General features: G+C 41.5%; 1 protein-coding gene across 5 annotated transcripts in view; it reads left to right on the top strand.

Moving 5' to 3' along the window:
• DIP2C (disco interacting protein 2 homolog C) overlaps positions 1-14720 on the top strand; it is a 396828-nt gene that overhangs the window by 241631 nt on the left and 140477 nt on the right. For all 5 annotated transcript variants that reach the window (XM_036097398.2, XM_036097402.2, XM_036097401.2 and 2 more), the window contains one exon: positions 10436-10645. In XM_036097398.2, the coding sequence (XP_035953291.1) occupies positions 10436-10645 (210 nt within the window). The remainder of the gene's footprint in view (positions 1-10435; positions 10646-14720) is intronic.

Below are 14720 nucleotides of genomic sequence, written 5' to 3'. Positions count from 1 at the left end.
TTTTAATCTTTTCATTGAGATTCATAAATGATACAGCCTTTAAAGTCTCATAAAGTTTTACCTGATCCTTCATGTAGCAAAAGGGAAGAGTTTGTGCCTCCACAGTTATAACTGAAGTTGGACTTCTCTTCTGCCTAGATTGGTCTGTACATATTCTCAAGTCCTTCAAAAATAAATATGCCATGAGGTTGTATTGAGAAACCAAATGAATTGAAAAATTTATGCAGTTACCTCAACTTGGGGTCCTCATCATTTTCCTGTAATGTGCAGGTAGTATTTTGGTCCCTGGACAATGCAGTGTCTGTCACAGTGCTTATTCTGTGGTGATGTGAAAGCAGCCACAGGTAACAGATCAGTGAACGGCTGTGGCTGTGTGCCAATAAAACTTTATTTACAAAGACACGCAGAGGGCCAGTTTGGTCCACACGCCTGCTGACGACCCCAATCTAAATGGTTGATAACTACCTAAGTTTTCTGCTTCATTTTACCTAAATCATTATAATCTTTGTTTTATGATCTTCAAAACCAAAGTAAAGCACAAAGTTAAATTATCCAGGTACCTTTAGAAAACATGAAGGATCGAGCCTAATTTATTTGGTGTTTTTTCTGTGAATCAGGTTCCAACATTATTCATGTTGTTGCCACTGTGCCTTTCTGCAGACCTAAGTTACCTTGCACAATAGGAACAGAGGAACGTATACAACACTTTTTCGAGTATTTTGACGTTTAGTCCTGAGTGTTTGCAAGCAGTGAGAGTAGCAGAAGCACGCACTTCAACTCCCAAGATGCACACAACATAGTGATTCAGCATTTTTGCTCCTGTGATACATGTAGTCACCCTGTCAGCATTCGAAGTTAGTGCAAACTGTCGACTGTGTTCCCCACACTGCACTTTGCATCCCCTGGACTCACCTGTTTTATAACCGGAAGTTTGTACCGCTCAGTCCCCTTCACTTGTCCTGTCCATCCTCCTACCCACCTCCCCTCTGGTAACCACCAGTTTGTTCTCCATATTTGAGTCTCTGGTTTTTGTATGTTCATTTGTTTTGTTTTTTTGTTAGATTCCATATGTGAGTAAAAACATACACTATTTGTCTTTCTCTGACTGACTTATTTCACTCTGCATAATGCCCTCAAGTTCCCTCCACATCGTAGCAAATGGCAAGATTTCATTCTTTTTATGGCTGAGTAGTATTCCATCGTATATATACACCACCTCTTTATCCATTCATCTGTCTGTGGACATTTGGGCTGTTTCCATATCTTGCTTATTGTAAATAATGCTACAAAAGACATGGGGGGGCATATATCTTTTTGAATTAGGGTTTTCATTTTCTTCTGATAAATACCCAGAAGCAGAATTGCTGGGTCATAGGGTAGCTCTATTTTTAACTTTTGAGGAACCTCCATACTGTTTTCAAGAAGGGCTGCACCAGTTTGCGTTCCCACCAACAGTGTAAGAGGGTTTCCCTTTCTCCACATCCTCGCCAACATTTGTTATTTATTGTCTTTTTGATATTAGTCATTCTTACAGATGTGAAATGATACATGATTCTGATTTGTATTTGCCTGATGATGAGTGATGTTGAGTATCTTCTCATGTGTCTGTTGGCCATCTGCATATCTTCTCTGGAAAATGTCTGTTGAGGTCCTCTGCCCATTTTTTTACTCAGATAGTTTGGATTTTTTTTTTTTTTTTTTTTTTTGGTCTTGAGTTGTATGAGTTCTTTATATATTTTGGATATTAACCCCTTATCAGATACGTGATTTGCAAACATCTTCTTCCATTCAATAGGTTGCCTTTTTGTTTTGTTTATGGTTTCTTCCACTGTGCAAAGCTTTTTAGTTTGAGAGTCTTAATTACTTACTTGTGCTTTTGTCTCCCTTGTGTGAGGAGACAGGTCCAAAAAACATTGCTAATATGTCCAAGAGTCTACTGGCTATTTTTTTTAGGACTCTTATGGTTTTCAGTGTCACATTTAGATCTGTAATCCATTTTGAGTTTGTTTTTGTGTATGGTGTAAGAAAGTGGTCAGTTTCATTCTTTTGCATGTAGCTCTCCAGTTTTCCCAACACCATTTGTTTAAGAGACTGTCTTTTTTTCCATTGCATAATCTTGCCTCATTTGTTATAGATTAATTGACCATATCAACAGGGATTTATGTCTGGACTCTCTATTCTATTAATGTGGTGAAAAGTATTATTTTGTACATATTTTTGTAACAGAATGGATTTACAAGGATAACAAACCCACTTAAACCAAGTGTTTAGAACTAGACAGTATTCAAGGAGATAGACATTTTTCTGAGCTACTTTTTTATGAAAAATGATGAGTTTAAAATGCAAGAAGCAGGGCGCCTGGGTGGCTCAGTCATTGAGCGTCTGCCTTCGGCTCGGGTCATGATCCCAGGGTCCTGGGATTGAGTCCCACATCGGGCTCCCTCCTCAGCGGGAGGCCTGTTCTCCCTCTCCCACTCCCGCTGCTTGTGTTCCTGCTCTTGCTATCTCTGTCTCTGTCAAATAAATAAATGAAATCTTAAAAAAAAAAATGCAAGAAGCAATGTGATTATTTATGTATATGCTTTTTCACATGTTGAATCCATCCTCAGAAATGTTATTTTGTCATACATGATGAAAGACAAAACTTTAGAAAATCAAACATTGTACAGATATTTTTGCAAAATATAAAAGAACATTATTGGAAATGTTATTTTTGATGAAATTTTTGCATTTAATTATTTGACTAGCCCTTTCTTGTACACCATGTAATACCTTTTGTAAATTGTCATTTAAGAGTCCTAACGATAATATCACATATGGAATAGTTTTGTACAATCAAATGCCAGTACCCTCATCATAACAATTTTTATTCACAACCTATTTTGTGCATAGCAGTTGTCTACATATTTATAACCATACTTGTACAAGACCTTAGGGCTAAGCTTCATTTTCTCTCATTCTGCTTTCCTTGGTTGCTGATAACATTTGTTAGAATTCATCTCATGTCCACTGCTCTTCAGAGCATATTCCTGAAATATATGTTTTCTGTGTGAAAGGACTAGTCACTGACCAGTATCATAGTCTCTGGAAAAGATCTAATTAGGATGGTTACACTGCCAGTCTTTTATAGGAGAAGCTTTCCTTTGGTTTTTACATACAAAACTATAACAAGAATTTGCCAGCACTTCGGCTTCTCACCATAAAGAAATAACTGGTACCAGACTAACCCAAGCACTATAAGCAACTATAAAACTGCCCCAGATGAATGGGGCAGCTGTTCTGGCTGTGGACCTCCAGCAGTGAAAGAGCACCCTGAGAGCAGGACAACTTGTGAGGTGAGCCCCACGGTTCCCAGTTCTGCCTGGAAAAAATGTTCAGACCACGGCCCAGGGATTGAGATCTAAATGAGAATGGCCACTCTGCTCCCTTGAAGAGGCAGAGATCTGAGTTCAGCAGATGAAAGGACTAGAGCTTTCCACTGATCCACACTAGCAAAGAATAACTCCAAGTCTGCTCAGGGTCAAGATGACCAACCAGTAATTGACATCCTTGCTAAAATAAGAATCATGAGGCTTTAGAGGAAGATTATAGAATCCAAAGTCTCAACATGCCACCCACAATGTCTACTACTCTGTAAACAATCACCAGGTATGAAGAGATATAGGAAATGTAATCTGTGGCCACAGGAAAAGGAATCAATATAAAATGAACATAAGATGGCCTCCATTGTGCTCTTGGTAACCACTAACCACGTGTGGCTGGCCTCAATTGTATTTGCTATAAATGTGAAATTCACACCATATTTTGTAGAGTTAATATGAAAAAAATCACTGGAAGGTATTTAATTTTCATATTTATTATTTATTGAAATAATATTTTGAGTTAAATAATACATTCTTAAAATTATATCTATTCAATGTACTTTTTAATGTGGTTACTATAAGGTTTAAAACTATGTAATAAGACTCATATTTCTGTGGAGAGCTCTGGTTAGGTGTTTGAAATAACAGAAGACGGAGTTTTTAAATCTGTGATTATAAATATTTATTCAGCCAAATGAAAATAGGTTAAAGAACTAAAGGAAAATATTGTCTTAATATGTAAGCTGAGCAGAGAAAGGAAATTTCAGGGGCAATTTCACTGGATTAGTATAACATCAGATTGGAGAAGGAAGATGAAGGAGTCTGTACACCTGAAAAGAGATGAAGAGAAATTAACCAAACTGAAGAACAGGGAGACAAAATTAAAGAAGTTAACAGAAGAACCTTAAGTATCTATGGTACAATGTTAACCTACTTTTAACTGGACTCCAAGAAGGAAAAGAGAGTGAGAAGAGGACAGAAAAACTATTGGAAGAAATAAGAGTTAAGAACTTCTCTGATTGATGTAAAATGCCACCTTATAGATCCCAGAAGTTCAGTGAATCCAAAGTAGGATAAGTATAAAAAAATCATACCTAAGTTCACAATAGTCAAAGTGCTGAAATCCAAAGATTAAGAGGAAATCTTGAAAGTAATCAGAGGAAAACATATTACATACAAGAGAACATCATATGAATGACTTACATGAAGACACCATAGAGGCCAGAAGGCAATAGAAGGACATATTTAAAGTCCTAAAGGGAAAAAACAAAACTGTCAACTCATATCCAGAGAAAATATCCTTAACAAACAAGGATGGAATGAAGACATAATGAAATACACGAAAACTGAGAGAATATGGTGCCAGCAGAGATGCACTGCAAACATGTTAATGGATGTCATTTAGGCTGATGGGAACTGATACTAGACAAAAAACGTAATCTATAAAATTGAAAAAGAGCACTGGATACAGTAAGTAGTTGGGTAAACATGGAATACTATGCTTTCCTATTGTAATTTGCTTTAAAACACCTGTACTTACGACAAAGGTGGGTGAATGGAATTATACTGTTGTATGGTTAGTACTTTTGTGAATTGGGAAGCAGAATGTGAACAGTAGAAAATGAGTAGTGTCAGGTGTGTTATGAGTAGAGGTGAAAGAGAAAGTTTATAGTGTCAGATTTGAAGAGCAAATAGTTAGAATATTGACCCCATATTGGGTCTGTTAAGGATGCATACTGTTAGCCCTACATCAACCACTAAAAAATAAGTAGAGGTAAGAATTTAATAGAAGACATAAAATGAAACGTAAAAAAATATGGTTAGTAGAAGACAGGAACTAATGAATTGTTGAACACTACATCAAAAACTAATGATGTATTATATGTTGGCTAATTGAACATAATAAAAAAAAGAAGATAGGAAAAATCAACAGATGGAAAAAATAGGAGAAATGAATGGAAAACAAATAGCAAAATACTAGATTTAAGTCCACTTATGTCAGTGATTACAATAATTATGAATGGACCAAATACTGAATTAAAAGATTGAAATTGTCAGACTGGTTAAAAAAAAAAAGAAGAAGATACATCTCTATGTTGTCTATAAGAGACACAGCCATATTTTTTTTTTAAGTAAACTCTTCCTCCAGTGTGGGGCTCAAACTTCACAACCCCAAGATGAAGAGTCACATGCTGCACCAACTGAGCGAACCAGGACACATTTAAATAAAAAATTAGGATAATTAAGAATACAAGATTGAAGAAATACACAATGCAAACATTAAATGTAAAGCAAACAAGTCTTTCTTAATATCAAATAGCAAAACAAAGGTAGTACAAGATATAAAGAGGAACCTTGCATAATGGAAAGTGAACAATTCATCAGGAAGACATAATAATGAATATATAACCACAAGAGCATTATAATTTATAAAGGATAACCCCAAAGACACAGATGTAGTGAAAAGAAGGGCCATATGCACCCCAATGTTCATAGCAGCAATGTCCACAATAGCCAAACTGTGGAAAGAGCCGAGATGCCCTTCAACAGATGAATGGATAAAGAAGATGTGGTCCATATATACTCAGCCATCAGAAAGGATGAATACCCAACTTTTATATCAACATGGATGGGACTGGAGATTATGCTAAGTGAAATAAGTCAAGCAGAGAAAGTCAATTATCATATGGTTTCACTTATTTGTGGAACATAAGGAATAGCATGGAGGACATTAGGAGAAGGAAGGGAAAAATGAAGGGGGGGGAAATCAGAGGGGGAGATGAACCATGAGAGACTATGGACTCCTAGTAACAAACTGAGGGTTTTAAAGGGGAGGGGGGTGAGGGGATGGGTTAGCCCGGTGATGGGTATTTAGGAGGGCACATACTGCATGGAGCACTGGGTGTTATACGAAAACAGTGAATCATGGATCACTACATCAAAAACTAATGATGTATTGTATGGTGACTAACATAACATAATAAAATTAAATTAAAAAAATAATTTATAAAGGAGAAACTGGCATAATGAGGGAAAATAGAAAAATCAAGAATAGTAACTGGAGATTTAAACAATACCTTTCTTAAATAATAAGTAGTCAAAACAACACTATCCTCCAACTTGATGCAGTTTATATTCACAGAATATTATACTCAACTACTGTAGAACACACATTCATCTTTAATACCTTTCTTGAGGTATAATTTACATTCCATAAAACTAATCTACTGTAAGTGTGTAACTCAATGATTTTTAATAAATATATAGACTTTGCAGCCATTGCCACAGTCTAGTTTTAGAACATTTCCATCACCCCAAAAGTTTCCTTGTGCCCATTTGCAGTTAATTCCCATTCTCACATTGAGCCATAGGGAGCCACTGATCTAATTTATATGCCTCTATAAATATTCTAGACATTTTATAAATAAAATTATAAAATACATTCTTTTGCATCTTGCTTCTTTAGGATAATATTTTTGAGCATCCTCCATGTTGTCACATGCATCGATTCATTCCTTCTTGTTGCTGAATTGCATCCTATTAGATACACCACATTTTGGTTATCCACTCACTAGTTGGTCGATATTTAGCTTCTTTCCAGTTTTTGGCTATTATGAATAAGATTGCTATCCACATTTACGTACATATGTTTGTGTATACATATATTATTTATCTTGAGTAGATTCCTAGGGGTTGAATTAATGAATCTTATGGTTAGTTTATGCTGAACTTTCAGGAGACTGCCAAATTGTTTCCATGTGGCTGCCACCATTTTACATTCCCACTAGCAATATATGAGGATTTCAGTTTCTCAGCATCCTTACCAACACTTAGTATTGTCGGTATTTTTTATTGTAGCTATTCTAGTGGATATGAAATGTAATCTCATCGTGGTTTTAATTTGCGTTTTTGAATGGGCCTATTTGCTATTTGTATATATTCATTGGTTAAGTGTCCACACTTTTTCCCATTTTTAAAATGAATTGTCTGTCTTCTCACTAGTTAAGAGTTCTTTATATAATCTGATTTCAAGTCCTTTGCCAGATACACAATTTGCAAACTATGTTTGCCTTCCCTTAATTGTGTCTAGATCTGTATAAAGATATTTTGTAACTTTATCTTATATCCTGTGACCTTGCTAAACATTCATTAATTCAAGAATTGTTTAGTGTATTCCTTGGGATTTTCTACATACAAGATCATATTATCTGTGACTAAAGAATGTTTTAATGTTTCCGTTCCAATCTGGATGCCTTTAAGTTACTCTTTTTGCTGTATTTCACTGGCTGGAGCTTTAGCAGATAATGTTGAATAAAAGTGGTAAGAGGGGATATCCTTACCTGAGTCTTGATCTTAGGGGAAACATGTTCAGTCTGAACATTAAATGCAGTGTTAGCTATGGGTTTTCACAGATGCCCTATGTTAGGTTGAGGAAGTTCCTTTCTATTCCTGCATTGTGGAGAGGTTTTATCATGTTAATGTTAGATTTTGTGAAATACTTTTTCTGTGACTTTCAGGGTTAATTTAGGGTTTTTCTCCCTTTATTTATATGAGGTATAACATTAATTCACTTTTGAATGTCACCACTTGGTCCTGGTGTGTACTAACCATTTTATATGTTGCTCGATTGTTTGCTAATACTTTTTGAGGATTTTTGTGTCTGTGTCACAAGGGATATTTTTCTGTGGTTTTCTTGTGAAAAGGTGTGGGGTAAGAATGAAAGGTTGACAGTAAAGAGGCATGAGAACACTTGGTAGGGAGATGGTAATATTTGGATGGATATATGGGTATATGCATTTCTCAAAAACTAAATCTGAGGACTTGAACATTTTTCCCAACAAGATACGGATGGCCAATAATGCAAGAAAAAATGTACCGCATCAGAGATCATTAGGGAAACACAAGTCAAAACCACAATGAGATACCACCTCTACCACCTCACACCCACTAGGATGGCTACTGTAAAAAAAAAAAAAAAGCAGAAAATTACAAGTGTTGTGAGGACATGGAGAAATTTGAACCTTTGTGCACTGTTGGTGGCAATGGAAAAAGGTGCCACCTCTGTGGTAAACAGTATGGCAGTTTCATACAAAATTAAAAATAAAAATATTACATGACCCAGCAAGTCCACTTCTGGGTCTATAGCCAAAAGGATTGAATGCAGGGTCTCAAAGAGATAATTGTACGGCCATATTCAGAAGAGCGCTATGATAGCTAGGACATGGAAGCAACCCATGTCCATCCACAGATGAATGTGTAAGTAAAATGTAGTATACACATGAGACAGAATATAATTCACCCTTAAAAAGGAAGGACATTCTGCAATACACCACAACATGGATGAATCTTGAGGATGTTATGCTGAGTGAAATAGCCATGCACACAAAGACAAATACTGTATGATTTCACTTGTATGAGGTACTTAGAGTGGCCCACGTCATGTATAGAGAAAGCAAAATGGTGGTCCAGGGCCTGTGGGGAGGGGAGAATGGAGGGTTATTGTTTAATGGGGACACAGTTTCAGATCTGCAAGATGAAGAGAACCTATTGAGGAAAATGGTGGGGACGGTTGCACAGATTATGAGTGTATTTGATACTACCGAACTTCTTTAAAATGGTTAAGGTGGTAAATTTTGGTTGTATTTTATCACAATCAAAAAAATTGAAAGAAGTCTTAGGTCTGAATACAAAAAAAAAGTATCAATTTTACTTTTCTGTAAATTATAATCCCGCTATTTTATGAGGCAGGACAGAGGGAGAGAATTTGTCAGGCTCTTACTTTTACTGCTGTTTTTCTAACAAATTCCTAACAGACTTTCAAAAATATTCCAGATAGTGCAGGTCATGTCACAATTTTAACAAAATGTGAGTATAAATATTCTTCACAAATATTGTTGTGTTGGAAAAAAAAAAGAATCCCGTGTCTTGACTTAAGAAAATTGTCATTTCTCTCATTGTCATTAGATGTTCTTGAGCTACTCACAGACTTTTATCCCTCCTGGCATCTCCCATAACTCACAGTGGTAGGACCCAGAATTCACTCTTACATGGGTGTTTAAATAACAAGTACACCAATATTTAATTCTTGAAAACTTCTCTGCTTGGGGAAATCTTATTAAATGAAAATAGTTCCATTAATTTTAATGTACAGAGTGACATGTTTTTATCTCAATCTAAGATGCACAATTTTCACAGAGGAAAAAAATTAGTAAAGAGTGAAAAAATTTTATTAGAAATGAATTTTTTTTAAGATTTTATTTATTTATCTGATAGAGACACAGCGAGAGAGGGAACACAAGCAGGGGGAGTGGGAGAGGGAGAAGCAGGCTTCCCGCTGAGCAGAGAGCCCGAGGCGGGGCTCGATCCCAGGACTCTGGGATCATGACCTGAGCCGAAGGCAGACTCTTAGCCCACTGAGCCACCCAGGCGCCCCTAGAAATGAATGTTAAATACATTTAGCTTGCTCTTAATATGTAATGTGATGACGTATTGTCCTCACCAGAGGAGGAAGCAAAGTCTTGAGCATGTAGGTTGGTGGGAAAGAGATGGCAGTCCTTCTAACTTCTACACCATTGTCTCCACTGACATCTTACTCTTCGAGGACGCACATGGTTATCTTCACTCGCACAGAATTTAAAAATAAATTATAGCTCAGAGAAACACCTCTGGTCTCTAAAGGGCTACAAACACACTTTGAAACACATGCAAGTTCAACACCTCTTAGAGAATGCTGCCCCCATCCCTCTCACTTGCTGTATGCATGCCTGGAAATATTTGGTTTCTTCCCAAACTGTTGAGTGGAGCAAGTTGGCCGAGTGTCTTTGCCTGAAATTGTAATATCAAAACAAACAAACACACACATTTTTGTAGCATATTTATTTAAGGTGTTCTGGATGAAAAGTTCATTATACTAAAAAAATAATGCATTATCTGAGATGTGGTGTAACTGGTTTTTAAGAGAGTTCAAAGCAAAAGGTGTTGGACAGGTAATGCGTGTGGTGGGTCTTTGCTGGCGACGTTGGGTCTGGGTGTGTTTCTGGTCTGATGCACAGCGCATCTCCTCTCTTTCACAGATACGTCTTCTGGCTCGGAAGACGAAGGCTCGGTGCAGGGTGACTCCCAGGGGACCCCCACCTCCAGCCAGGGCAGCATCAACATGGAGCACTGGATCAGCCAGGCCATCCACGGCTCCACCACCTCCACGACCTCTTCCTCTTCTACCCAAAGTGGGGGGAGCGGCGCCGCCCACAGGCTGGCCGACGTCATGGCCCAGACGCACATAGGTGAGTGCCTCGCTCTCCTCGGTGAGCAGGGGGCTTTAGTGGCTGTGCCCTTGGCGTTTACAAATCCATCTGTGCATCTCAGCCGCGGGATCCATTCGAAGGACAGCACGGAGCCCAGCTCCAACTCTGGCTGCTTTGCTGCTTTTGTGGAACCCTTGGTTTTGCTGGTTTTCAGCATTCCGATGTCTCTGACGGCTAGACTGTCAGGGGCTTTCTGCGCATAAAGGAAAGCATGCTCATTTGTTAGGGCGCCGTGGAACCCTGTGTCTGCACGTTTTCTCCTCACGCTAAAACACGCTTCTACGTGGAGTTTTAATAGTGCTGATAAACAAGGCAGGGGATTTTAAAGTGAATTTGCTATTACTTTGGGTATTGTTTGAGGAGGTGGGGGCCTTAATCGCTTCTGCTGTAGCCTGCTCTCCACCCTTGGTATTCAGAGTTCTTGGCTGGTGCGTGTTCTATCCTCTGTGGGTTCTGTGATGAGTAAGATCCTCTCTATCGGAACAAGCACAGTTAGGAAGCATTGCCTGAGGTGTTTGAAACTAGCGTGAAAAGGAGATTAAGAATTACCGGAGCAGAAGAGGGCGCGTTGGATGAGCTGTGGTGCTGTCAGAATTGTGGGCAAAGGAGGGGCATGTCTTTCTGTCACCACCGTGCCCGATGCTCCTTATGACCGGGAAACGAGTCCTTGTCTGGTATGCAAGGGGCAGTGGGGCAAGTACGGCGTCCAGATCTCTGCTCGCCCATTTCAGCGACGGATTAAGACTCTTGAACTTCCCAGTAAAGATCGTTCACAGACTGAATTGCTTGCTTTGAATGTGGTGCCAGGATAGTTCAGGATGTCCCCATTCAAACCGCGACATGGACACGGGTCACCTCCCCACAGGACACGCACCCCTCACTGGGCCGCATGTACCCCTCGCCACACCAAACATCATGTCTGCAGAAATCCCAAACTTAGGGAACAGGTAGAGATCGTACAAACATCTCAGACTCACAGGCTTTTGTTTCTAGATTATTAGCTACTTGAGAGAGTTCACAGAAACGCAAACCACTTTTTTAGGACTTTGCCCCCGGAGCACTCACTCAAATGAAGTTGAAGTTAAATGCTTCAGCTTTGAATTTTGCTGATAAAAGAATCAGAGGTGAGCTCTTTCTTCTCCGGCAGAAACTAGTCTGGTCTCCCTTCCCACACGAACGGCTGCTGACATCTTCAGAAAACACTTCTTCCTGTTTCGTTTTTTAGTGGGAAAAAAAAGGAACAATGATTCTTTGCTTTGTACCTCTCAGAGCTGTGGTGAGTAAAAAGGAGGAAATGGGAAAATTCTCATCTTTTGGACAGTGACGGTCCAGTGCCAGGTGGTATTATCAGAGCTCAGTTTTCCACCCATGAGTGACAGCAACACCGAGAGTCAGTTAAAAACTAAAGAGAGCTGTGTGGGCGTGACGTAGGTCAGCTTCGTCTCGCGTGCATTCCGGAGCCTGAGGTGGCATCCGGGCGGGTCGTCCGGCACCTGTGCGGATGGTTAGACATGGGGTGTGGGGTCCATCCTCGTCTGCCGCTCACTCCAGCCTGGGGAGCCTGTGCGCTCTGATTCTGTTCACTTTTAAGGAAGAATCAGAATCTTGCCAAGAGAAACCTATAATTCCAAACAAATTAATCACTGCCTTCGGTTCTCCCTTTGTGACGTTTCGTGTGAAATCCTGGAGGAAATTATAGCGTGGAGGATTAAATTTATCCAGACTATAAAAGGTGGCGTGACTCACGTGCCTCACGTCTCAAGGCAACCCGAACAGAGCCTACAGCGTCTGACGCTACAGTCCTTCCTAATCGGGCACAAAGAGAAGTTCCTAGAATATCTGGAAATTTTCTGTAAATAGGAAAAATCTTGAAAGAAAGCAGTGGCAAAATACAATAAAACAGGGAATAAAGGAGAACGACAATTCCTCTGGCGGAGCAGAAGAGGTGAAGCTCGCACACCTGGGGCGGGGGTCTCCCTGCACAGCCTCTCACCCCCGAGAGCTCCCTGACCTCTGTACTGTCAGCATGCTTTCCCGTCAAAGGGCCGGAGAGTAAGTGACTTGGGCTTCGTGGGCCCAGTGGTGTCTCTGCAGCTGTTCCACCCTGCTCTCTAGAACAAAGGCATCTGTAAGCAGGTGGGCGTGTCCATGTGGCAATAAAACTTTATTTATAAGAACAGGTGGCAGGCTGCCCCTGATCCACCGCTGGCCACCTCCTGCTAGAGAGCTCTACACCAGGCTCCTGGGACAGCAGGGAAAGGCAGACAGTGAGTTAGCTCACCCCAGGCAGCACGGACACTCCACCATGGGTTACAGATTTCTTGGGGCTCCTTTGGTGATCCAGGACTGGCTTGAGAGCAGGACCCGCAGCAGCTACCCCGACTGGGGGGTTTTTAGTTAGGTCCTCATGCAGGCTTCTCACCCTGTGTCATCACGTTTAGTTGAGCGGGAAGCTGATCCCTGCAGAAACGCTCGGGGACGGGGAGCAAACGTCACTGCCCATCTGTGTCCATCTGCTTGAGGAACGTTCTCTAACCACTGACGCCTCTCCAGCTCAGACGTCGTCCTGTCTCTCGCTGCGTCTTCCTGTTTCCTTTCCTGGAGAGGAGTGCTCGCTCTTCTGAGGCCCATCCTTTCCTCTGATGCTGGCTCCCGGGAGGTCAGCTCTTCCCTCCCAGCTTGGGGTGTTGCCAGCCGCTCACGGTCTCTGCTCACAGCCTGCACCACACGCCAGCCCCCCCCGCCCCCCGCACCAGGGCTCCTGTCCCGCCCTGTCTCTCCACGTTCTTGCTGACTTCGTGCACTCATGCGGTTTTCGAGGCCACCTGCTCTTCACCGACACGCAGATCTGCATTTCCCACCATGAAATCCCTCACAGCCCCCATTTCAGAGCGCCTCCCAACACTGCACACGGGTCCCCCATACCCCGAGACCAACCTGTCGAAGAGGCTGTCCTCCCAGGAGCAGGCTTGAGACCCGAGCGCCGTGGCTCCTTGTCCCCATCACCCTCGTGCATCCATGTCTGGGTGTTCGGCTGCCACACGTGTTGCAAGCCTTGTTCCTCTCCGAGACTGTCCCCAGACCCCCGCCTCCCTTCTGGACTGTCTCAGGCCCTTATGCCCTCACGTCCTTGCCTTTCTAGTTGTTCTGAGCCCTGCTGCTCCTTCAGCACTGTTAGGACACAGGTCCACTCCTGTCTCTTCCCAGAAATGCTCCTGCGATTTTCACCTCTCAGCACTCGCTTCTTTGGATTTTATACGTAGACTCAAAGTAATGACTTTTGCATCCAGAAGTATCTCAACCCCTCCTCCTCCATGCACCCTGTACCACAGGGGCACCTCACTGGCCTGCACACTCACACCCTGGTGCACACCGGAGACACGCATCTGTTTAGTTCTGCCGTTTGTGACATTTAAATGCATTTAACTCGGAAAGTAGTAACAGAGTCATTTACACCTTTATGCACATGAGTTTCACAGATTCTCTCTTGGAGCTTCTAAGAGGGTCCTCGCATACAGGGAGAAAAGGCGGAGGGAAGCCTGCAGGCCTGGGCGCCGGCCCAAGGGTAAGCACACCCTAGCCAGGGCGTCAGGGCGCCCTGTCACGTAGTTCCTTCAGCCCGGTGAGGGCTCACCACCCCTTGTTCTGCAGGGGGGAGACTGAGGCCCAGGAATGTTGGCGTGAGGCCACAGGTGCCCAGCGGGTCGGTGGTCAGCAGGACCTGGCAGACCTGTGGGATGCAGGAGCACCAGCTCATCACAACGGAAGGGAGCTCCTTTCCAGACAAAAGCTCAGTTACACTTGCATTAACAACAAAAACTTCATTGTCCCCAGCACCCACCCCCCCACAGGGTCTGTGGTCTGTGGAGGTGTTGGGACAGTTGGAGCCTGTCATCAGGAATTTGAACTTGAGGATATAAAAATCAAGAGGCTCTTGTTCGAAGTCGAAGGTTCCTGTTCTGATATTGGCACATACTTCCTAAGACCTGTCTGACCGTTGCTGTCCTATCTTCATGGGATCACATGGCATCCGTGTGGGAGGGCAGAGAACCTA

Source organism: Halichoerus grypus, chromosome 6 (assembly GCF_964656455.1).
Source record: "Halichoerus grypus chromosome 6, mHalGry1.hap1.1, whole genome shotgun sequence".
In the NCBI taxonomy this organism is placed as follows: Eukaryota; Metazoa; Chordata; class Mammalia; order Carnivora; family Phocidae; genus Halichoerus; species Halichoerus grypus.
The sequence above is the reverse complement of the archived record's forward strand: the minus strand, read 5'-3'. Positions and strand labels throughout refer to the sequence as shown.